The 24,806-nt window shown below is 41.7% G+C and overlaps 1 protein-coding gene across 2 annotated transcripts in view; it reads left to right on the forward strand.

The window, feature by feature from the left end:
- KIF20B (kinesin family member 20B) overlaps positions 1 to 24,806 on the forward strand; it is a 65,371-nt gene that overhangs the window by 9,385 nt on the left and 31,180 nt on the right. The window contains exons 3-19 of one of the 2 annotated variants that reach the window (XM_072131374.1): positions 1,853 to 1,942; positions 2,019 to 2,123; positions 2,209 to 2,347; positions 8,529 to 8,713; positions 9,282 to 9,351; positions 9,929 to 10,159; positions 10,663 to 10,774; positions 10,988 to 11,059; positions 11,169 to 11,315; positions 11,938 to 12,100; positions 12,210 to 12,524; positions 12,605 to 12,744; positions 13,350 to 13,500; positions 14,184 to 14,391; positions 16,058 to 16,098; positions 16,191 to 16,310; positions 23,889 to 24,000. In XM_072131374.1, coding sequence (XP_071987475.1) covers positions 1,853 to 1,942; positions 2,019 to 2,123; positions 2,209 to 2,347; positions 8,529 to 8,713; positions 9,282 to 9,351; positions 9,929 to 10,159; positions 10,663 to 10,774; positions 10,988 to 11,059; positions 11,169 to 11,315; positions 11,938 to 12,100; positions 12,210 to 12,524; positions 12,605 to 12,744; positions 13,350 to 13,500; positions 14,184 to 14,391; positions 16,058 to 16,098; positions 16,191 to 16,310; positions 23,889 to 24,000 — 2,401 coding nt within the window. The remainder of the gene's footprint in view (positions 1 to 1,852; positions 1,943 to 2,018; positions 2,124 to 2,208; positions 2,348 to 8,528; positions 8,714 to 9,281; positions 9,352 to 9,928; positions 10,160 to 10,662; positions 10,775 to 10,987; positions 11,060 to 11,168; positions 11,316 to 11,937; positions 12,101 to 12,209; positions 12,525 to 12,604; positions 12,745 to 13,349; positions 13,501 to 14,183; positions 14,392 to 16,057; positions 16,099 to 16,190; positions 16,311 to 23,888; positions 24,001 to 24,806) is intronic. The other variant, XM_072131375.1, reaches the window with a different exon arrangement.

Below are 24,806 nucleotides of genomic sequence, written 5' to 3' on the forward strand. Positions count from 1 at the left end.
TCCCCTGTCACAGTACACGATCGGGCTGTCACATAGACAGCACGATCCTGTTACTGGCTGTGTGCACGATCGCACACCGATCAGGAGCACAGCCCCGGCAACAGATATCCCTCCCCCACCCCCCGCTCGGCTCCTCCATCTCCCACCCCCCGCTCGGCTCCTCCATCTCCCACCACTCGCTCGGCTCCGCCCCCACCACTCGCTCGGCTCCGCCCCCACCACTCGCTCGGCTCCCCGCGGGAGAGGCACTGACGGTGAGCTGGAAGTCCCTCCCTGTCCTGCCTCCAGCCACTCAGCGCTGCGATCCTGCAGAGAATATCTTGCAGGATCGCAGCCGGCAGTGTCACCGCTTGGAAGCGGCAGCTCACAGGAAGATCACCAAGCGTATTAATACGCTTGGTGATTTTTCTGGGGAGTAAATCAGCCTCTAAACGCGTCATCGCGACCTCTGGACTGCAGCATTTTATCCTCTGCCCCATAATATACAGGAGGGCATTAACCCCTTACCGACATGTGACCTAGTATTACGTCCCATGCCAGGTGACGAGTTGAGCCCTCTCCATAGCCGGTAAGTCTTTGCTGCATATTGCAGCAAAGGCTTACCGGTAACACCCGAGATCGGTGGCAGCCATCTTTCCGAGGATCGTCGCTCCCAGTGACGTCATCGGGGAGCGGCAATCCGTCGCCATGGTAGCCTCGGGTCTTCCAATGAATGGGGAGTAAAATCCACATATACTGCCATACTGCAAAAATACTGCCAGTCTGAAAAATAGTAAAAAATAAAAGTTAAAAAAAATTATAATAAAAAAACCTAAAAACTCAAATCACCCCCCTTTCCCTAGGAATATAAATAAACAGTAAAAATCATAACCACATTGGGTATTGCCGTGTCCGAAAAAGGCCAATCTATCATTTTTTTTTCACTATGTTTAACCCCGTAACAGAAAATTGCGCCCAAAGTCGAAAATGTTACTTTATTGCCATTTTAAAAAAATTTAAAATTCTATAAAAAGTGATCAAAAGGTCGCACAGTCCTAAAAATGATAACATTGTAAACGTCATCAAAATCCGCGAAAAAACCACACCTCCCAAAGCTCCGTACACCAAAGTATAAAAAAGTTATTAGCCCCAGAAGACGGTAAAATCCCCCCAAAAATTTTTGTACAGGAGTTATTTTTTTTAAATGTATGAAAACATTATAAAACCTATACAAATTTGTTATCCCTGTAATTGTAACGACCCAAAGAATAAAGTAGACATGTCATTTAGGGCATACAGAGAATTCCGTAAAATCCAAGCCCACAAGAAAACTGCACAAATGCGTTTTTTAACCAATTTCACTTTCTTTTTTCCCAGTACACGGCATGGAATATTAAATACCACCATTTAGAGGTATAATTTGTTACACAGAAAATAAGCCATCACTCAGCTCTGTACATGGAAAAATAAGTTATAGATTTTTTAAGGTGGGGAATGAAAAATGAAACCGCAAAAACGAAAAAGGGCTGCGGTGGGAAGGGGTTAAAATCTTCTGTGACTGTAAAGCCGTAGCCCGGAGACTCTTTTCTAACGCCCCCAAAGCATATCAGTGTGTAACGTGGTAATAAATATAGCTCAGGTAGAAAAATCTTGGTGACAAATCCATTTTAAGGGTAATTTCCAGAGAATAAATTCAATAAAATGTGATTGACGTGCAGTCATGATGTCTCCATGTGATCCTTCCAGCCGAGCATGGGGTCTGTTACTATAATTCTGCTCTGCCAGTCTGTCCTCTATCGGGCTGTGCAGGGTTACAGAGGTTTAGTAGCGGCTTATTCCTCATTTTTTGTGTAATGCTTTTTTTCTTTTCTAGAAAAGCTCGTTGGGGGATAAAGAGCCCATACAGGTTTTCCTGCGGGTGCGACCTCTAAGTGCACCTGAAATTGAGCAGAAAGAGTCACAGGTAAGATTTTTAGAGCTGTAGCTGGTGTTGATTTCTGCATTAGGGTTAGGGTTATGATAATCTTGTCTGTTCCCAGGACTGTGTCAGCATCCCTGAGCCTTGTAGTGTACTTGTGAAAGCGCCCCACAGGCAGAGTGATCAAGGCAGCAGCTCGGTTGCGCAGAAGTTTTCTTTTACCCATGTAAGAACCAGTCCGTGCCAAGTCCTTTTTATATCATTACCGTGACACCACAGCCGTCTGCCATTGTTTATTGCTCTTCATACAGGTCTTTGGTCCACAAACAACACAGAGACAGTTCTTTGAAGGCGCTGTCAAGAATCAAGTGCTTGATTTTCTGCAAGGACAGAGTCGACTGATATTTACTTATGGCGTAACCAATGCAGGAAAAACCTTTACATTCCAAGGTAAGGCCCAGGTTTTGAAATCGTGTGGCTGCAACCCCTTAGGGTGAAGACACACATGGCGTTTTTGGGCCGTTTTTACTAAGTGCGTTTTCAGATCATTAAAAACGCATGCGCTTTGGTCCGTTTTTCATTGCGCAATTTTGCACGTTTTTTAACGCATGCGTTTTTAACTATCTGAAAACACACTTAGTAAAAACGGCCCAAAAACGCCATGTGTGTCTTCACCTTTACATGCAGAGAATGGGATCCAGCCTCGGCAATGATTTGTGAGCTCAACTTTTAGAAGCACATACTAGTCTGGAGTCCTACATGCTTTAATTTGCATAGCGTTGACAATACTCAGTAAAGTTGTATCTGCTGCTAACAGGATTAGTAATGCTTAAAGGGAACATGTCACCAGGGACCTCATTTTCACTAAAGACAGGTTGCAGAAGCCCATGACACCTGCAGTGCAAATATGCATTTCTGCCTTTTCTAAGCATTTGCATTACATTATAATTGTGTGTTATAACTTACTCTTGCACCCTGACAAAATACTGGGGTAGTCACAGGGGCTGGACTTTGGTTTGGATGCATTTCAAAACACATGTAGCTTGTCTGTGTTACCCACTCCTCAGAGCTTGGCCCCCACCTTTGTGCTCCTGTCTAGCTCCACCTCCTGCTCCTTGTCAGAGGTCACATCCTGGTCAGCCTGACATCAGTGGGGGAGGGACAAGCTGTACAGGAGCACAAAGATGGAGGAAGCCTGCAGCTCAAACAGGTCACATGTTGTTTTTTGAAATGCATCCAAACCAAAGTCCAGCCCCTGTGACTACCCCAGGATTTTGTCAGGATGCAAGAGTAAGTTATACCACACAATTATAATGTAATGCAAATGCTTAGAAAAGGCAGAGGCAGATTTGCACTGCAGGTGTCATGGGCTTTTACAATCTGTATTTAGTGAAAATGGGCTCCCTGGTGACAGGTTCCCTTTAAGGCTTCTTACTTCTGAGTACTATTTTGTGTTCTTTCACTTACCAACAGAGTTCCTGGTATGAAAGGAATTAAAACAGATGGGGGAGAAGGCATTAACTTTTGCACAAATGTTTATCCGCTGCCCTCTCATCTTTCTGGAATGTGCAGGGTCGCCACTGTCTGGCAGATTTAGCGATTTTTATGCCCATCTTCTGCAGTTTTTGGTAAATGGCAAATTGTGATTATGGTTCTGCTCTTTTGGCCTGCTTTGGTGTTCCAGTATTTTGCATTTTAAACACAAGATGGCGCCCTGACTCCATGAAAACTTTCTCCTATTGGTTACTTGCAATTTTTTTTTTTGTAAGCGGCTTCTTTGTTCGAATAATGTTCTCTAGTGGAGATTCACAGAAAAAATATATATTTTTGTTCGCCCCCATAAACAGTTTCTCTCTTCTACACCTCCAGAAAGGGTCAAAACATGTAAAGTGAAATAAGGTCTTGAGATGGCTCACTGGTTTTATTCATGAGACCGGCATGAAACCACCTTTTTATAGCCATCGGTTGAGCCAGCTGATACTATAATTCACCACATAGCAGGGCTGCTTTCTAATTACTGACCTATTTCAGCTGGTGTCATGACTTGCCTTAGCTTTTCGTACCTTTTCTTACATTTATCATTTCACACAGTGAATTTCAGGTCAATATTGGAAATATTTTTACTTAAATTGAAACATTAATTTTTTCTTTTTTTTTAAATTACATGGTGTGTGTGTATGTATGTGTGTGTGTGTGTATGTATGTGTGTGTGTGTGTATGTATGTGTGTGTCTGTATGTATGTATGTGTGTGTCTATGTATGTGTCTATGTATGTGTCTATGTATGTGTCTGTGTCTGTGTCTGTGTCTGTGTCTGTGTGTCTGTGTCTGTGTCTGTGTCTGTGTCTGTGTCTGTGTCTGTGTCTGTGTCTGTGTCTGTGTCTGTGTCTGTGTCTGTGTCTGTGTCTGTGTCTGTGTGTATGTGTGTGTCTGTATGTATGTGTGTGTCTGTATGTATGTGTGTGTATGTATGTATGTGTGTGTATGTATGTATGTGTGTGTATGTATGTGTGTGTGTGTGTGTATATGTATGTATCTCTCAATCGCCAGCAGTTGACAGCGGCAATATACTGCAGCAGCATAGAAGATTGGGTTTAGGGTGCAGTCACATGTACCTCTTTTGTTTCAGTTTAGAAACTGAATCAAAGTGCACGCCACGGCCTGATTGCATATACATCTCTATGGAAATGCATGCAATGAGTAACCAGCAGCCGATGTCTTGTACAATACACCAGGTGCTGGTTATTGATTACATGTGTTACCATAGAGATGCAAATGCAATCGGTAACCAGCACCAGGTATACTGTTTAAATGCAAGACACCGGATGCTGGTTACTCATTGCATGCATATTTCCATATTCCATATACGCATATGCAATCAGGCCTTGGCAGGCCCTGTGCGCTTTGATTCTGTTCCTAAACGGAGTCCAAGCAGTACGTGTGACTGCACCCTCAAAAATATCACAACCACACACTGCATAAAAATCCAGTGACATTGGAAATGGTTTTGTTTGCCACAGCCTGGCCCACAACAGACCGAACCAAATGGGCTCATCTCTCCTCAGCTGTTGTAGTGTTACAAATTGCCATGTGTGAACACAACCTAACAAGGATTCTGCCTTATAAGCCGTTCTTCTGCTCCTGTCTTGATTCCGCGAAGCCTTTTTCTTGATTATTTCTTGGAAGTGGAGCTGTCTCTTCTTCCTCAATGCTGTGGAACATTTTGTTAGATCAAACAAGGGAATTCATCTTCAAGCTGCGCTGTAAAGTGAGGCATCGCTGTAGAACGTATGTAAAAGCCGCCGTTGTAGGGTTTGTAGTTGAGCTCCACAATCTGCTTTCGAAACGATCCAACAGAGCGGCTGTTAATGGGAGCCTTGAACTCTGGTTCCGGGAGCTATTTGATAGCTGCCGGATTGTTATGTCACCACTTGTTTACTGCAGTGGCAAGTGTTAATCATTTAAGAATAGTATATATCAAATGCGTTTTCGGCTTTTTTCCTCCCATATATATTGGAAAAGTCGTTAAGAAGTCATTGTCACAGAAGAGTAGTAATACTCAACGCCATGTTTTGAGGAATATTCTTATGCGGAGGAGGATGAACCTTGCAGTACTGCTAAGAATTCAAAAGCGTATGTACTAATGGATGGATATTAAGATCAGACCTGACCCATGTATTCTCCCCTTCCCCCACATCAGACTATTGCTCAAGCTGCTGCATTGTAAAAACATTTTAATTTTTTAACTTTACAGTTCAGACTAGGATTTGGCTTTGGGAACACATTTTATAACAGTGATCACAGTTATTCTGCATTCACATATATGCAGAGAGGACGCACATGGCATCTTCTCTGCATGTCTATTAACCCCCTCTTCTCTGGGAATCCTCGAGGTTGGGGGGGGGGGGGGGGATGGCTACCGTGACATTGACGGAGCTCATTTCCCTGTGGCTGCAGAAGGTCATGTCACTGGAAATCAGCTTATACTTAGAAGGCCATGTGATCAGGGCTCTGCTATCACCCTGTGCTATGCAGCAATAGAGGCTGCAGTTTGGGCCCCCAGAGGGGTAGGGGAATGGTCCAATGTAGGTTTATCTGCAGGTGTAATATTTCCTGTACAAGTCAGATGCTTGTACAGGTGTTAACACAACCTCTGCCTGGGTTAATCTATTTTGCAATGTGGGACCTAACATGTTTGTCTTCTTTTTGTGTTTAACCCCTTAATGACCGCCCTATCGGCTTTTTACGGTTGTCATTATGTTACTTCTTACGACGCAATGCCTTTCTACAGCGGCACGTCAGAAGATGATTTTGGGACATCGGGTGCTGCAAGTGCCGGTGTCGGGCTGTGATATCACAGCCCAGACCCGGCACTGACACCCGGGATCGGAAAAACTTACCGGGGGATCCGATCCCTCCTGCTGCAGCCCCGGGGTCCAGTGAATACCCTGAGGCTGCTGGCTCCTCTCTGCTCTGGGTTCCGCCTCCTGGCAGTACCCGGCTGTAAGTAACTGAGCACGCGCAGCATTGTACACTGCACACCGGATAAACACTTGTTCAAGCCCAAGTCTGAAATGTGTAAAAAAAAAAAAAATTAGAATGATAAAATGAAATGAGTCCCATAATCCCCCGAGTTGCACATAAAATGCAAATAAAGTGTATAAAGCACAAAGTACATGTTTGGTATCACTGCGTCCATATTAATCTGTACAATAAATCTAAATCGATATTGAACCCGTCCGGTGGACGACGTAAAAAAAACCCCACGAAAAACTTTGCGTAATATACCATTTTTCATTAAACACATCACAAAAAATGTATCATATTAGGGCACACAACTTTTTTTGATCACTTTTTAGAACGACTCTTTTCGCAAAAAATAAGCCCTCAACCAGATCTGTCAACAGAAAAATACAGAAGTTATGGCCCTGAAAAGTTGTCGATGGTAAAAACAATGCGAATTTCTCCAATATTGGTTTTGCTCGTTAAAATTGAGCAAAGATCAGAAAAACTCTATAAATGAGGTATCACCGTAATCGTAGTGAACCAGAGAATAAAGATAAAATATTATTTTTACGTTACAGTGAGCGGGGGGAAAAAGTGCTAAAAAGTGTATTATCTATACATTGTATATCACCATGCAAATAATAAGCCTCGTATGTTCCCATTACCAAAAAAATGTAATTTTAAAGCCTGTACAATGTGACAGTACAAATCTGCTGTGAATGGCGCTGCTTTCATTCTATACCCGGCCGTGCGTAGTTTACCACCACATATAGGGTGTCGATGCACTCGGGAGAAATTGGGCATCAAACGTTGCAGTGCGTTTCATCATTTTATTCATTATGAAACTGTCAGTTTTGCCCTAAACCAGTGATGGCGAACCTTTTAGAGGCCGAGTGCCCAAACTACAACAAAGACCTGCTTAATTATTGCAAAGTGCCAACACAGAAATTTAATTTGTGATTTATAATCCCTTCTCTGTCACAGTTTTCATTGATACCAGCACCTGAGGACACCAATAAAGCAGAAAATAGTCCCAGGTAGAGATGTCACTATAAAATACCTCTGTGCACAGCAAGTCCTGGGCTGTCTGGGACTGCAGGAAGATACCTGGAGTCATCTCTGGTGATGGCCTGAGTGCCCACAGAAAGGGCTCTGAGTGCCACCTCTGGCACCAGTGCCATAGGTTAGCCATCACTGCCCTAAACGAATGCATTTTCCAAAAAAATTCTAAAGTTTCTAAATCGCAGGTCCATATTGTTTTAACCCATGTGAAACCATTAAAGGGTTAATAGACTTAATAGAAGTTGTTTTACATACGTTGAGGGGTGTAGTTCCTATAGTGGGGTAATTTATGGGGTTTTACTATTATTTAGGCCTCTCAAAGTTACTTGAAAGCTGAGTTGTCCCTCAAAATGTGAGTTTTGGCGATTTTCATGAAAATTAGAAAAATGGCACCTGAAGTTCTGCACCTCATAACATCCTAGAAAAGTGAGAGGACGCATAAAATATCATCCCAACATAAAGCAGACATTCCCTAAATATGAATTATCCAGCTTTTTGGGTAGTTTTACTTCTTGTCTGGAAAACTGAACATTTCAAACTTGGAAAATGAAGAATTTTTTTACGAACTTTTGCCGAAATTTTTTTTTTTTTTTGGGCTGAAACGCAAAACTTATCACTTAAATTTTACAACTAACATGAAGTACAATGTGTCACGAGAAAACATTCTCAAAATCACCCGGATATGTTAAAGTGTTCCGAAGATATAACCAATTATCGTGACACAGGGCAAATTTGAAAAATCGAGTCTGGGCATTAAGCTGAAAACTGGCGTCGTTGATAAGGGGTTAAGAGGGGGGAGACTAATCTAGATATACTGCTGATCTGTAATGGTCTGCTTCTGTTGAAACAGACCTAGGAGTCTATGGTGGCTAATGCGCTGTGTTTCCATATCGCTATTGGGCTACTGCCATGCATTCTGCACCTTTCTATTTTCCCCTGCAATACATGTCTGAGGGTTTCCTACCCGAAACCGTGCATATTGTTTTCCTGATTCATAAAGGAATATTGTCACCCAGTGGTATTCGCAATTAAGGAATCTTAATTTTTGTCACTTTTATTCGCAGGCACCAGGAACGATGCAGGTATTTTGCCAAGATCCATGGAAATGCTTTTTGGTGCCATTAAAGGAAACCTTTACTCCAAGATGGATATTAAACCTCACCGATGCAGAGACTATATAAGGCTGACAAAGGAGCAAGTGAGAACCGAAGGCACTTTTAAAAATGGCCTCCTTCGTCACACAAAAGAGGTAGGTTGGCTAGTTCCTCTCGTTACTGTGTGCTACCGTTTTCTATGTTTTTTAATGGTAACATCCTCATATGGGGTCTGTGCTGCCACTAAAATTCTGATGTGTGCTTTTATGTTTGAGGGGCTGGCCCAATGGGCAATATTTATTACCTTACACAGATGAGTGATTCTGGGCAGGTAATTCAGATAATGGAACCGAAAGGACAGGTAATTAACCCTTTTATGACCGAGGGTTATGGATAAACAAATGTCCTGGTCATTTTTTGCAGTTCTAATCTTCTGTAAATGAGGTTATCTAAAAAATGTTTGAGTCCTTCACTCTGTGTATGGTGATTTGTAAAGAGTTAATGAGGTGCGAGTGTGATGCTTATGACATTTGCTGATCAGCTTTTGGAAGCTACGTCCTGGATGGAGCCGGCAGCAGCTACATGTGTGGTACAGCGGCTGTATAGTACAGTATGTCTTATAGGCTGCAAGCGTTCTCTAAAAACACTGTCCATTTGTTTTTTTTACTTTTTGATTTTATTTTTTTTTACTCAGGAATACTGTGTAAATTTTATTTTTTTAAGGTTGATCCTCAATCCAGTATGCAAAGTAACGGTAGGACCTCTGCAAATACAACAGACTTCCTCATCGATGGTAATTCCGTTCTACAATCACTCTCATTGTGGGGAATGTTACAGATAATGTATAACTTCAACCATTTGTTAATTGAAAGTATTTGTGAATGATCCTCCTTGAATGTGCGGTTGTACAATGGTTGTTTAATAGCCATCACATCAAGTGTTTCTTGTGAAGCTTTGTATTACAAAGGGTAGAGGAGAAATGGCCAGCCAAAAAAAATTGTGATAGGGCAAGCGATGTGCATGGCTATTAACATAAGACCCATCAGGGACCTCTCTATGCTTTGCTTGAGGAGGCCATCATGATGGATAATCCAGCTGTTTTGTTACTAGAAGTCAGATAAGCTGCTTACCTTTGGTCCAGTACAGGGCAGCCCTACCAAATGTGAAGGGCCTTGTCTACGTCTCCAGCATTCAATTGGTTGGGTACGGTAGACAGCATGGAGTCTAAATGGCAGCCAGTATCATCTCAACCTGATCTTTATGCTACTTGGACTTTGTCACAAGCTTTCAATGTCTGATATAGTTCATATGTGTTTTATTAAATGATTGGTGATCCCTAAGTTCTTAATATGCTCTTGTTTCTTCTACAGCTGGAGGACTCTCAAACTCTTCCACGTCCAACTTGAACACTTCAAATTCGGAGACTCAGGAAGAACATAGTAAATCTGAAGACTCAATGAAATATTCTGTATGGGTTTCCTTCTGCGAAATCTATAATGAGTGTATCTACGATCTCCTGGATTCTGTGTCTGGTGATAAGGGGTTTAAGAGAAAAACTTTAAAGCTTGCCCAGGATCTCAAAGGATTTTCCTTTGTCAAAGGTGAGCTATTTTTCTATAATCTCTTGGATATTAATAAAATGTATAGGACACCAGTGTTGCTCCTCTCATAGCTTGTTGTATGGTAAGAGAAGGGTCTCTGCGGTTTTTTTTTTAAAAGGCAGTGATCTCGGGTTCTAGAATTTGATGCCAAACTCCTTTTCCTAAGCTAAGCAAGTGTCATGTGCGTGTTCTGGGGCAAGAAAGTTGTGTAGCTTTGAGAGTAAAAGGGTGCGTAGGTTGGAGGGAGTGTAGCTGCTCAAACCCGGGGAGGTTCATGTTGCAACAGAAGTCGTTCATGAGTTAGGCTATGTATGGCAAGGTGAGTTTCTTAAAGTTGTGGTAATGAGAGGAAAGCATTAGCAATTGGGACCGCATAGAGCAGCCCAGTGGTGTAGGACCTGTTACTGCTAGAAGGGTGGTCTAGGTCAGATCTACTAGCTTTAGGCTGTGGACTTGAGGTTATGCCACCTCTCCAATGTATCCCTGCTTATATTTCTCTACAGATCTCCATTGGGTACAGGTTTCGGATGCTAAAGAGGTGTGTAAAATCCTTACCCTGGGAAAAAGAATGCAAAGTATCGCTTTCACAAAATTGAATAGCACCTCTAGTAGAAGGTAAGCAAAGTTCAAATCCAAGAAGGAAGGAGGATTTTCTGTTATGCATTAATATTCATAGACCATTTAAAAAAAAAAAAAAAAAAAGTGGGCTATTCACAAAAATGTTGATTTGTCGGAAATAAAGACTTTTTTTTAAAAGGCTAAAAAATATGCGTGTATGCCCCCATAGTGTCTATAATATCATGATTTTTACACCCTGTTTTTCTCTAGTCACAGTATATTTACAGTTCGCCTATTAAAAATTGAAGATGTCGGTGTCCCTCGAGTAGTTAAAGTCAGCGAGTAAGTAAAGGAACGATCTGTGACGTTTTGCTAATTCCCCTAAAACAACCCCCCCCCCCCAAAAAAAAAAATTAAAAAAAAACTTTCAAAAATGTGATGCTTTCTTTAGATTGACTATGTGTGACTTGGCTGGTTCTGAACGATGCACCAGAACTCACAATGTTGGTGAGAGGCTTAAGGAAAGCGGCAACATAAATACTTCTCTGCTGATCCTGGGCAAATGCATCAACGCACTGAAGAACAGTCAGGAATCAAAGTAAGTTATATATCTGTGTTGGCAGTGTGTGTTTGTGTGTGTACATATATACAAGGGTTTGGCGTAAAGAAAAAGATTTGTGTGTATATAAATCACACATTTAAAGGGACTTGGGGCACTTACCCATAGATTCAGGCACTGTGACTGTAATGTTATTGCATGGCCTCCTTCTAAACTCAACTTTTGCAATTATGCTAATGAGCCGGAAGGGCTCTGGAGGTCTTACTGGGGAGACCCTTTGTACTGTAGCTTCACAGGTTGTTACACTGTGCAAGTGTACCCTCCCCTACCCCCCTCCAAGGCTGTTCACTGCTGCTTAAGGACTAATGGTAGAAGTAAATGCTGCCTTCTCTTAAGATATTGCAAAGTTTCTTAAGTTACATTAATGTCAACGGTTTGGTTAAAAATATGTGAATGGATGGCTTCTTTGGAGAGGTGCGTAGAATGACACCCAGGACCCCCGCCAATGCGCAGTTACGCTAGTCAGACAGAAGTACTTTTTAGTTCTACTCTGGCAGAAAACTAGACTGTACTTTTAGGAGCTCTGCTTACAGTTCAATATAGTTTCTTGAATTGTATGTAATTTGTGCTGAATTCATAAATAACCCTTTGATCACTGTAGGCTCCATCGCCATGTGCCATTTCGAGAGAGCAAGCTCACCCACTATCTGCAGAACTTTTTCACTGGTAAAGGGAAAGTTTCTATGATTGTGAACATTAGCCAGGCTGCATCATCAATTGATGAGACCCTCAATGTCCTCAAATTTTCAGCTGTGGCTCAAAAGGTATGTAAAGTGGTCATTCTACGAAGTCTCATGGACCGGGAGTGTAACACTTACAGGAACTTGAATCTTCTCTTGGCTCTCCATCTCCTAAATGTGTTCTTCTTTTTAGGTTCTGATATTGGAATCTTGTCCGACTGTGGACAACGTATCACAGGGTCAAAGGAAGAGCGCCAGGGAAGTGTCTTTCATCATAAACAATGCAGACAACAAGAGGTGGCTGACACGTAAACGTGCAACCATACAGTGGGAGAGCTGCTTGGATGATCTCGTAGAAGATGGAGGCGATGAGGCCTATGTGGAGAACTCTGACGACCAAGATCCTCTGGACTGCACTAATCTAGAAGAGCAAGATGATGGTGATGATGAAGAGGAGGATGAGGAGCTAGAAGAGGACGAGATTATCATTAAGAAAGAGGATTATGAGGTATGTGACTGACGTTTGTTACGTTCTTTGTGATCACCATAACTTTCCTTGGCAAATTAGAACTTTATACTTGCATCTAGAAACTTCTGGCGCTTGTGGAAGACTTAAAAACGAAGCTAGTTAACGAGAAGAAAGAGAAAATACTAATGGAGCTTAACATAAGACAAGAAGTAGCCAAAGAGTTCACTGAACACTTCATGCAACGTGAACATGACTTCAGGTAAGTGCCACTCTCCGCTTTGTCTGGATCCCGCATTGAAGTCATATGAGAAAAGCAAAATACCGAATACGTAAAATGCATAGATCTGTGTATTAGGTTTTTCTTATCTTAATGTGAATTTTCTTAATGGGTACATTAGTGTAGCTTCTCTCCTCCTCTTGTGTACATCTTATTCATAGGGAGCACTTCACTCTTTTGTTCTACCCCAATGTTTGTGGTATAGGTGTGGAGTACATGTATCAGTTTTTCGGCTCCCTCTTTTTAAAGTTTCCTAAAGTTGGGCTTCTTAATCACTGCAACTTTTTTTCCCCCCCTTTGTGATACATTTTGAGTTGCCTGTTTTGTGTTTTTTATATCCTTGGGGCAACTAACTTTAGGTGCAGAATCAAGCAGCATACTAAATAGTTGCAAGCTGCAAAGTCTCACAAAAAGTATGCAATGGGAGTGATGTCCTCCAGTGTAATTTTGATAATTAAGATGCATGCAATGAAATAAAATAAAATCTGTTGTTAAAGTGCACTGCAACACATTTATTGACGTGGAAGGGAAACTGCCAAACCATGTTAGTTTTAGTGTGAACAAGTCTTTTTTGCTTTTCGTTGTAGTGAACGTTTGCAGAAGGAGAAGGAGTTATTAGAAGAACGTTGTGATGAAAGAATGCAGATCTTTCAGGATTTGGTCAAAAAGTGCTACAATGAAGAGGAAGATGAAGAGGAAAGTACTAGGCCGAGCAACGGCACAGAAACTGCTGCCCAGGTGTGACGGGTCTTGAGTTTGGGGCTTGTGTTCAATTAGTATCGAAGGTCACTGCTTCCTTATTTGATTCCGGCTCCCCCCCCCCCCCCCCCTTCCAAATCATAAACCGAAAACTGCAGTTGTCATTGATGGCATATCCACGATATATGACCTTCTCTGATGGTATTTGTTTCTACACAAATTGAGAGGGCTTTGCATGTGCAGCCATCAAAAAGATTGAATGGCCTCTATTTTTGAGACCTATTGTAAGAGGCTGGTTATGTCCACTTCAGTAAAGTTTCCTTAATCGAGATGACCCATGCTGCTATGGTCTATGCATGGCAGTACAGGTTGCTCTGTCTTGTATACATGGAAGGGACAATGCTGCAGTCAGCTGGCTGGCAAGGAATGAAACTATGATAACCACATCCCTAGTGGGCGATGATCTGACACTGATGACCTAAATTAAGGGATTGCCATCTATTATAAAGCCCTATTTTCCCACTTTTCAAGTACTTATTGGGGATGCTTGCAGGTTAGGACGCCATCTTTTCCTTGTGGCACAAGAGTAAAAACTAAACCAATGCACAATCGATCATTGATCCCACTTTTATAAGGTTCTTTCAGTCTTTAATTTATATGAAAGATTGAGGCATGGTTTTATATGACCCCTTGGGAGATGAACTATGCTTTCTCCTTACTAGGCAGATGAGCCCAACCTACCTCTTCAAGGACTCTTCTCTTCTATGCAGAATGACTTGGCAGTGATAAAGAAGCAGGCACTGGAGGCTCATCATCATATTGCGTCTATCCATCAAGACCCGGAAGAACTTGAGAAGTTGGAAGATAAGTTAAAACGAGTTTCTGATGAGCTTTCTGAATGTCAGGAGGCCTTAAGAAGGAAATCTGCTGGTAAGTTGATAGTATGACTTATGAGCTGGGTACCTGGATTACGGCACTGGTTCCATACATGGGTTTTGCTGCCAGTTACATGACTGCAGCAATTATGGGCAATGCAGACTGAGGAGAGATGAACGCCATCAGGAGAGGGTGATCTGTCTGGTGAATGTGAATGCCGGTACTGAACTGGTAACATTGAATGTTTGTGACAAAAATCCCTTACATAAAATAAATTGCAGGTAGATAAAGTACAAGAAAAAAACTAAAGGATGGAAGCTCATGACTTCTGGCCCTTTGAAAAAAGGAACTTCTTCCAAATGTGTCTTGAATTTGAAACCAGAAATTCACTATGTACAACATATTCAGGGCTTTTTTTCCCGCAAAATTAGTATAAACCTTTCCCATTTCGGGTCAATTAGGATTACCAAATGCCATAATCGGAGAATTTTTTAAAGGCATTTTTATTGCTTTATGTAGAGTCAAGCTTACACCCTTCGTTTGTCTTTGCTACCATTGCTTTTAAGCTGGAGCAATTGTTTCTGACAAACCTGGTGTAATTGAGCCATGTTTTGTAGGCCACCTTTCTTGCACCTGTCTTTTCAGCTTTGCCCTGTAAATTTTTTTTTTTTTTTTTTTTTATAAATCTTTGGCAGATTTCCTTAGAGGATAACAATCCTGATAAACCAGGGACACTTACTCATAGATCCAGGCACTGTGACTGTGGTTCTTATTTGTTATCCAGGTCATTGTTCCTTCCTTAAAACGACTCCGTATTATGCTAATGAGCCAGGGGTGCTCTGGGGTTGTTACCAGGATCCCTCCATGCTGTAGATTCTCTGGCTGTTACACATGTGCGGGAGCACCCCTCACAGCTGCAGTAAGATTACATCAGACAGAAGGGAAGGCAGTGCTGGAAGATCAGGAGCTTGGGGTGAGGCTGTAACAGCGTGTGAAGCTACAGAGCAGAGGGGCACTGGTAACTATGCCCCACAGAGCCCTTTCAGGTAATTGCCATAAATCTAAGCTGATTTTAGAGGGAGGTCATGGATAACAAATATAAGATTACAACAGCCGCTGTACCTGGATCTGACTGGTAATCTTGTATTTGTTATCCATGACCATCTTCCTCTAAGGCTACATTCACACACATGTATGGGGGACATATATACGGCCGATATACGTCCCCCATACACTTCTATGGGCTCACGGCCCTGTACAGGAGCGGTACGGTGCAGCACACGTGCGGCACCGTACCGCTCCGTAGCCCGGGAAATGATAGAACATGTCTCCGCTCCGCGGCGCCGATGTATGCCCGCCATACTACGGTACAGCAGGCATACATCGTGTGAATGTAGCCTAAAATCCACAAAATCTGGCAACTTAAGTTGTCTGAAGTGAAACGTAGGGTGCCTTTGAAAAAGTCGCACAGTTGGCGCATTGGACATAAATAGTTTTTGTATGTTTTAAACTTCTTGAAATTGTGTCTAAATGGAAGACGTGACCCCTGAGGCCAGCCCTTGTCTCAGCTCTTGGATACAATGTAGGCCATCACATTGCTACCGGAGAGCTGCATCTGATGCCAGCCATGATGGAGAGGGCAGTATCTATAAATATTGTTTGGCTGCAAATCAATAGTGTTTGATCTGTAAATTTGTGTTTATCCCCCCCTTCCCTTCAGATCTTACCAGTAAGGTTAACCAACTTGAAGAGTCTGGCAAGGTAAGACCGGCTCTCTATACAGTTTTCGAAATGCATATCTCCATCTTCTCCAGTCACTGTTCTAAGCCCGCTCTTATACTTTCCGCTATTAGACTCTTCTGAAAATGAAACAAGAGAACAATGATCTTAAGGACACGATTCACCAGAGAGATGCTGAAATCGAGAAGTTGAAAGAACTTGTCTCTAAATGGGAAGCCAGAAGTGAAGATTGTGTAAGTACACCATGGAAGCATTCTGTCTTTATATTTGGGGACGAAAAAAAAAATATAAGACCTGTCATTGGCTTCCTCCACAGGGTGGAATCAGCCAGTAGAGTTTATATGGGGTCTTTCACACCTTCCACACCAGTACATCCTGCTAATAGGATCACAAGGAAAGTTCATTAGTATGCAAAGGGAGAGTTTAGCTTTAGGTTTTTCCCTCCAAAATTGGAACAAAGAAGGTAAGTCAGACAAAGAAAAATTTATATACAGGCGGTCCCCTACTTAAAGGGGACCTACCACCACGATTCTACCTATAATGGTAGAACGGGTGGTAGGTGGATGAATGGGACATAAGGATAGCCCTTTTTGGGCTAATCCTTACGTCCCGGCTATCCTTTTGTAAACTTTAATCAGTTGATATGTTAATTTAATTAAGCGGCTACTGGGGCGTGGAGTAGCCGGACATGAGGCTACTAGTCGCGGCTACTCCACGCCCCAGTAGCCTTGTTCCTCCGCCTACCATGTAATCTTCGCCGCGCATGCGCAGAACGCAGGATATTCGCACGAGGGCGCGCAGCTACGAGAAGCTGCGCGCCGAAGATTACCCGGTAGGCGGAGGAACAAGGCTACTGGGGCGTGGAGTAGCCACGACTAGTAGCCTCATGTCCGGCTACTCCACGCCCCAGTAGCCGCTTAATTAAATTAACATATCAACTGATTAAAGTTTACAAAAGGATAGCCGGGACGTAAGGATTAGCCCAAAAAGGGCTATCCTTATGTCCCATTCATCCACCTACCACCCGTTCTACCTTTAGAGGTAGAATCGTGGTGGTAGGTCCCCTTTAACCCCTTCCCGACATTTGACGTAATAGTACTGCATCGCGGGAGGTGCGTTCCCGCAAAATGCAGTACTATTACATCAAGCTTCTGGCGCCGGCTCCTGAACGGAGCCGGCGCCAGAAGCTGCGGGTGTCGGCTATATATTATAGCTGACACCCGCCTCTAACACCCGCGATCGGAGATTTCTCCGATCGCGGGTGTTAACCCCTAAAACGCCGCGGTCGCGCTGACCGCGGCGTGTTAGAGGCATTTAAAGGTACTAAAAACTGAATCGGACCCCCCCGCGGCGCTTACCGGGGGGGTCCGCTGCTCCGATCGCAGCCCCGGGACTGCCGGTGCCCGGGGCTGCGAGATCTTGATCCGGAAGCCGGGTCCTGCCTTCTGGCAGGACCCGGCTGTAAGACACTGGGCATGCGCAGCATGCTCAGTGTCTTACATTACACAGTGCAATACATCTGTATTGCACTGTGTAACCTGTAAAAAAAGCTTGAACAAGTGATCAGAAGATCACTTGTTCAAGCTTAGATGTCAGTCACTGTAAAAAAAGTAAAAATAAATAAAGCTTTTTTACAATAAAAATAAATAATAAAAGAAAGTGAAAGTCCCCCCAAACACCACATTTCCCTTTACACAAGTAATAAAGTATAAAAAACACTAAATCACGAAAAAACCCCACTTATTTGGTATCGCCGCGTCCGTAACAATCTGTACAATAAATCCTAATCATAATTGGACCCGCTCGGTGAACGTGGTAAAAAAAAAACCCCAAAAACTTGCCAAAAATTTAAACTTTTTATCAAATTGCTTTACAAAAAATGTTCTAAAAAGTGATCCGAAAAAGTTACAAGCACCAAAATGATACCAATAAAAAGAGCAACTTGTCACGCAAAAAATAAGCTTACAACCAGCTCCGTAAACCAAAAAATACTATAATTATGCCACTATAAAAATGGCAATACTAAAACAAATTCAATTTTTTCTATTCTAGTTTTCCTTCAATAAAATTGGACAAATAAAAATAAAACTATATAAATGAGGTATCACCGTAATCGTAGTGATCCGTAGAATAAAGATAATATATTATTGTTATGCTACAGTGAACACCCCCCCAAAAAAAATGCTAAAAATCCAAAACAAGAATTGAAGATTTTATTTTCCTCCACACGTAAAAAGTTAATAAAATTGCTTCAATAAGCTAAAAACCCACAAAAATTAAGTTTTTTTTACAGTGCATCTCGTCTCGCAAAAAATAAGCCCTTATTTGTCTAAATTGCTTAAAAGATAAAGATTGTATAGCCTATTCCCAACGAGCGTTGTTATAGAACGGTGCGGCGAGTAGTGACTTTCCAACACCGGTCAGGGTAAGACGGCGGCTGTTCACTGATCGGGGTAAGACGGCGGCTGTTCCTGACAGCCATCCATCCTGCCCCATGGACCAGAAGGGTTACGTTCCCCCCCACACACCCCCAGTTTATTATCGCTGCTATTGGCTCATCAATTCAGACGAGCCAATAGCAGCGAATTTACTTATGACGTCAGTAATACCGGTCACCATGTCTGTAGACACGGTGATCGGGGCAGGGTGGCGGCTGTTCCTGACAGCCACCAATTTTGCCTTGCGGTCCAGAGGGGTTTTGTTGCCCCCCTCTGTCCATGTTTGCCGCTATTGGCTGGTCGATTTGGTCCAGCCAAAAGCAGCAATATTCGTCACAATGGGCATCGCTAGGGTGAATAAGAGCAACACTTGGCGATAATTTCCCTACTAAAACGAAGAAAAGTGCTGGCTGTGCACATTGTTCAGATGATGCTGTACAACTCTTACAAGCTGTTCCAATGTGCAGGTCCTGCCGTATCATTTCTCCGTTTTCAAGAGGAACATATTAGGAAACTAATATTGGGACAAGAAGGATGGGGCCCCAGTACCTCTGGTTTAGATGTTCCTGTGTTTTGCCAGGACAGCATTTTCCCGGTGAATTCTGCTGCTTCTAAACGTAGGAGTCAATAAAGAGTCTGTTCCAAAAGAGGAGTTAGGATGGACACTATATACTAAGGATGGACACTATATACTAAGGATGGACACTATATACTACTAAGAGACCTGCGACACCTCCAGAGTGACAAAAGTTTAGTTGGTCCCTTGATATATTCTACCTCCTTATACGCAACACATTCATAATTCACGCCCAACCTATTGTGAATTAATTTCAGTAAAATGAATAATTGTAACAACTGTTATGTCCCGTTGCTCCCTGTACCCCTCCATTATTTCATAAGGGGCGCCACATAACGGGCACTGAACTTTCCAGAAATAATTGCAATTTCCATCTTGGACTCCATTGCACATCATATTTGGAAACCACCTATATGTTCAAAATGCTAATTTCACCACGTGTATTACACTACACCACATATTACACCTTGCTAAATTCCCCAAGGGGTGAACATTCAACAATTAGGGTCACTTTTCGGGTTTTCCTCTGTTTTGGTACCACTACGGCTCTCCAAATGTATCCTGACACATGTGAAGGATTTCTTGCAAATTTGGCCTCTAAAAGACAAACATCCCTCTTTTCCTCTACTGTACCCCCATAAAGCATTTTATATGCACATGTGGGGTACTTCTACACTCGGGAGAAATAGTTTTACACCTTTTTTGGGGTTATTTAATATATTATCCCTTGTGGCTTACATAAATTAGGGGTAAAGTGACATTTATAGGAAAATTTTCACCTTTTTAATGATTAGGGCCTAATTGGATCATTCACCTGTACGGGCAAATATATATATTACACATTGCAAAATTCTCTAGGGGGTGTGCATTCAAAGATTAGGGTCACTTTTCGGATTCTTCTCTGTTTTATACCACTAGGGTTCTCCAAATGCATGTCAAACATCTCTGTCAAATTTGGCTTCTAAAAGGCAAACATTCCCCTTTCCTTTTACTGTGCGCCCATACAACATTTTATATACACATGTGGGGTACTTCTACACTCGAGAGAAATAGGTTTACACATTTTGGGGGGTTATTACATATTTTTATCCCTTGTGGCTATAAAAAATTAGGAGTAAAATGACCTTTATAGGAAAATGTTCACCTTTTATCTATTTAAGTCCTAATTAAATCAAACACCTTTACGGACAAATACACATATTACACCTTGCTAAATTCTCTAAGGGGTGTGCTTTCCAAAATGGTGACAGTTGTTGGGGTTCCCCTCTGTTTTGGTACCACTACGGCTCTCTAAATGCATCCTGACATATGTAAAGGATGTCTGTCAAATTTGGCTTCTTAAAGGCCAACGCCCCTCTTTCCCTTCTGAGCTTCACTGCGTACCCATACAACATTTTATTTGCATGTGTGGGGCAATTTTATACTCGGGAGAAATGCTAGTACACATTTTTTGGGGTTGTTTCATCTTTAATGCCTTATGGGATACAAAAATTAGCCGTAAAAGTGACTTTTTTGGGAAAATGTTCACCTTTTTCCTTTTAGGGACCTAATTGAAGCAAACACCTGTAGGGGAAAATACACATATCACACCTTGCTGAATTCTCCAAAGGGTGCACTTTCCAAAATGGTGACACTTGTTGGGGTTCCCCTCTGTTTTGGTACCACTAGGGCTCTCCAAATGCCTCCTGACACTTGTAAAGGATGATTGTCATATCTGGCTTCTAAAAGGCCAAAGCCCCTCTTTCCCTTCTGAGCCCTACTGTGCACCCATACAACACTTTATATGCAAAAGTGGTGCAGTTCTGTGCTTAGGAGAAATAGTTTTACACATTTATGGGGTTGTTTCATCTTTTATCCCTTGTGGCTTACAAAAATTTGGGGTAAAAGTAACTTTTTTGAGAAAATTTTCACCTTTTTTCACTTTTGATTGAATCAAACACCTGTTGGGGAAAATACACAAATTACACGTTGCTAAACTCTCCAAGGGGTGTACTTTCCAAAATGGTGTCTCATGTTGGGGCTTTCCTCTGTTTTGGTACCATTATGGCTCTCCAAATGCATCCTGACACATGAAAACTTTTTCAGCCATATTTGCCCTGCAAAAACGAAACAACGCTCTTTCCATTCCAAGTGCCCCCCTGTGCCCGTACAGCAGGGTACAGTGACAAAATGGGTATTGGCATGCTCAAGAGGAATTGCCCTCAACATTGTAAAATGCACTTTCCTTTTTAACCCATTGTGAAGGTGCAAATTTTAGTGTTCAATGAATCTATAGTAAGATAAAATTACATTTCTCTAATTTCACTTTCATTTATCTTTCACCCTCATGAAACGCTCAAAGGGTTAACAAAATTCCCAAAGGTTGTTTTGAATATTTTGAGGGGTGTAGTTTCTAAAATGGTGTCATTTGTGGGGGTTTCTTGTCATGTGGGCCTTATAAAGTCACTTCTAACTAAATTGACCCTCCAAAAGTAGGTTTTGATGATTTTCGTGAAAATCTGAAAAATTGCACCTAAAGTTATAAGCCTCCTAACATCCTAAATAAAGGAAAAGATGTTTGAAAAATGATGCCAAGTTAAAGCAGACATATGGAAAATGTTAGTTATCAAGTTATTTTAGTGATATGACCAACTTTCCAAAAAGCAGAACATTTTGAATTTGGAAAACATTGTTTTTCTCAAAATTTTTGCCAAATTTCCATTTATTTCATAAATAAATACTAAATATATTGATTACATTTCTCAACCAGCATGAAGTACAATGTGTCACGAAAAAACAATCTCAAAATCAACTGGATATGTTAAAGCGTTCCAAAGTTATAACCACTTAAATAGACACATGTCAGATTTTAAAAAATGGGCCGTGTCAGGAAGGTGAAAAGTGGCTTCAGCGTTAAGGGGTTAAGGACACCCGACTTACAGACAACCCATAGTTACAGACAGACCCCTCTGACCTCTGAAGCTCTCTGGATGCTTTGCTATAGTCCCAGGCTGTAATGATCAGCTGTAAAGTGTCTGTAATGAAGCTTTATCGATAATCCTTGGTCCCATTACAGCAAAAAATGTTTAAACTCCAATTGTCACTGAGGCCAAAAATTTTTTTTTCTGGATCTACAATTATAAAATATACAGTTTCGACTTGCATACAAATTCAACTTAAGAACAAACCTATGGAACCTATCTTGTACGTAACCCGGGGACTGCCTGTATATATTTTTAATAACTTGCAGCTATGAGTGCCTTCTAACAGTATAGTGTCAGGGGGCTTAGTCCTATCTTCCTTGTGAATTTGGGGACTGTACCACTTTAGGAACCTCACTGAATCGAATAACTTCACAGCTTGGTATAAAACTCTCATGTCTAATATGGGGTGATGAACCAGGTACAGGACAGTTAAACTCTTATTACATTATTATTACAATGGTACAATAACAACCTCACAAGGGGCGTTGGGAACTCAGAGGGAACACAGAGAACCTGTGAGGAATTGATAGAAATTATATTGAAAAATTGATTTAACTTTTTACTTTCAGCTAATGCTATTGTTTGTGTATTTGGACTGAACAGATAACACTACTGATTGAATATGAGGTATATCAATCCTCTGCTCACATTCTGTTTAAAATAAATAGAAAAATCTCTGCCTCATTAGAACTTTAACGTATCAATTTTTATTGAGTTATGGTCAAAACTTGGTAGAAAAATTTGCCAAAAACAACTTATTTCAGGCTTTTTAAGTTGCCCTTCCAGGTGGCAGTATCTGCCACCCGAAAATCAGTGGATTGCACTAAGGTAAAGTCACAGGAGCATAAATTAATCTCCCAATAGTGACGCCTTAACGCTCAGCAAGTTGTGTTTTTGCATCAGTCCTAACGATGCAGAAGGGAGTCTCAGTGCGCCAAAAAAATGTACATTCTGCCAGAGCAGTGCAGGGGGCCCAGATTCCCGAAGAACATGTGATACATTTCATTAATAAGTGGTCGAATCAGGTGACACACTCAGTTGGAAATGTCAAACTGATGTTTTAAAGGTCTTTAAAAACGCAACACATTTTGGGGAAAAGTACCCCTTTTATCAAATGGACAAAGACTAAATGGGATAAAAGAAAATAGGGAGAACAAGGAAGAATCCTAAAGGGAAGGGGTATATAAAATCATAAGAATACAAATAGTTGGTATACAATTGATTGGTATTTGTGAACATGAAAATTACAGTGTGTGTATATATATAATATACCTATATTCCACTTTTATATTTTGTACTATCTTGGCACAACCACACACGTTGAGCATAATATTCACCCTCACATTCAAATCTATACTCAGATGTCACACTATTAGCGCTCTCTGTCCTTTCTTGCAGATCACTACTAGATTTCGTTAATCGGGCGCCCCTTGCGCTATTTGTGATAGATGTGGGCCACTGTATTTACACTCCATTTTTGCCACTGAAATGTTCTATGTAGTGGTACCCGTGCTTGAAATAGTTTAATATCCAACACTCTAAAAATAACCTACCCCATGTACTCGGCCGTTGGTGCGGGGCCAGGCTGTTTGTATCCAGATGCTTGATGGCGTTGCACCTGCTCCATCTTGCTTTTATATGGACACAGCGTCACTGCTGGACCTCCATACAGTGACACACTACACCACAGCACCAAGAAGTCCCAGCCAACCCCTCTACACTCTGGTTATTTGTCAGCTCTAATTAAGTGGGGTCTGGTGCTCACAACACCATGAGGGCCACTTGTGCATTACTTCTATGCCTCAGCTCAATAATTGCCTTTTGGGTTCACAGGAGAAAACTCTGAATACCCTAAGGGGAGAGATGGTGAATGTCAGAAGCTCTGAAAGTCGAAAGCGGCCACCTGCTCAACATTCAGCTGAGGATCAGCCACCTACAAAGAAAGGTACCTCATATCAGCCAACTTCTCAAAACCCATTCGCTTATGTCTCAACACAGAGGCAAAATGCTGCAGAGCGTAGACGTTACCGCCTGAAAAGAAGAAAGTCTGGCTTTACAAATGACTTAAAGTGGCGTTGATAAAGCACTTAATCTGCTCGATTGTTAACTGTGCAACTTTGTTAAAATAAATTATTTTTTCTATTTGCTTCTAATTTTTCTCTACTCTCAAACTAACAGCATGTACCTTCTACCCCCGAGTAACACCTTGCCTGCGCTTCCTTGCACAGACGCTATGCTTGACACCTTCTCTATCAAGAGATTCCGCTGATTATGGGTCCAATTATAGGGAAACTGTCACCACAATTTTTACCTTGTTTTGCCCCCCCCCCCCCCCCCCCCGGTAGGGTATGAATGGAATTCTAGAAGGAGCTTTTCATGCCCTCCCTGAGTAAGCTTGTAGTTTTTAGTGTGTTGAAGGGGAACCTGTTACTAGAATTAGTAATAACTCTGTTAGTATGGTGGATTATTCTGGAGAGGCCAAAGAGGATACTCCAGTTGGATAGCAGTAAAGCTTGTATTTTCCATACAGTATATTAATAAATATCCCACTTTATAATATTACCACCAGCAAACATGTATCTAATGGCAATTAAGTTGAAACTAGCACATCTTTCCCAAGCAGCAAATGGTAGTGAATGATGGGATGGATTGTAAGTTCAAGAATCAGGTGGTTTCACAAAATTTATGTGCAATATAGAGTACAGTAATGAGTAAAATTCCAAACCTACCTAATGCACGATACACTGGTTG

Source organism: Engystomops pustulosus, chromosome 11 (genome assembly GCF_040894005.1).
Source record: "Engystomops pustulosus chromosome 11, aEngPut4.maternal, whole genome shotgun sequence".
NCBI lineage: Eukaryota > Metazoa > Chordata > Amphibia > Anura > Leptodactylidae > Engystomops > Engystomops pustulosus.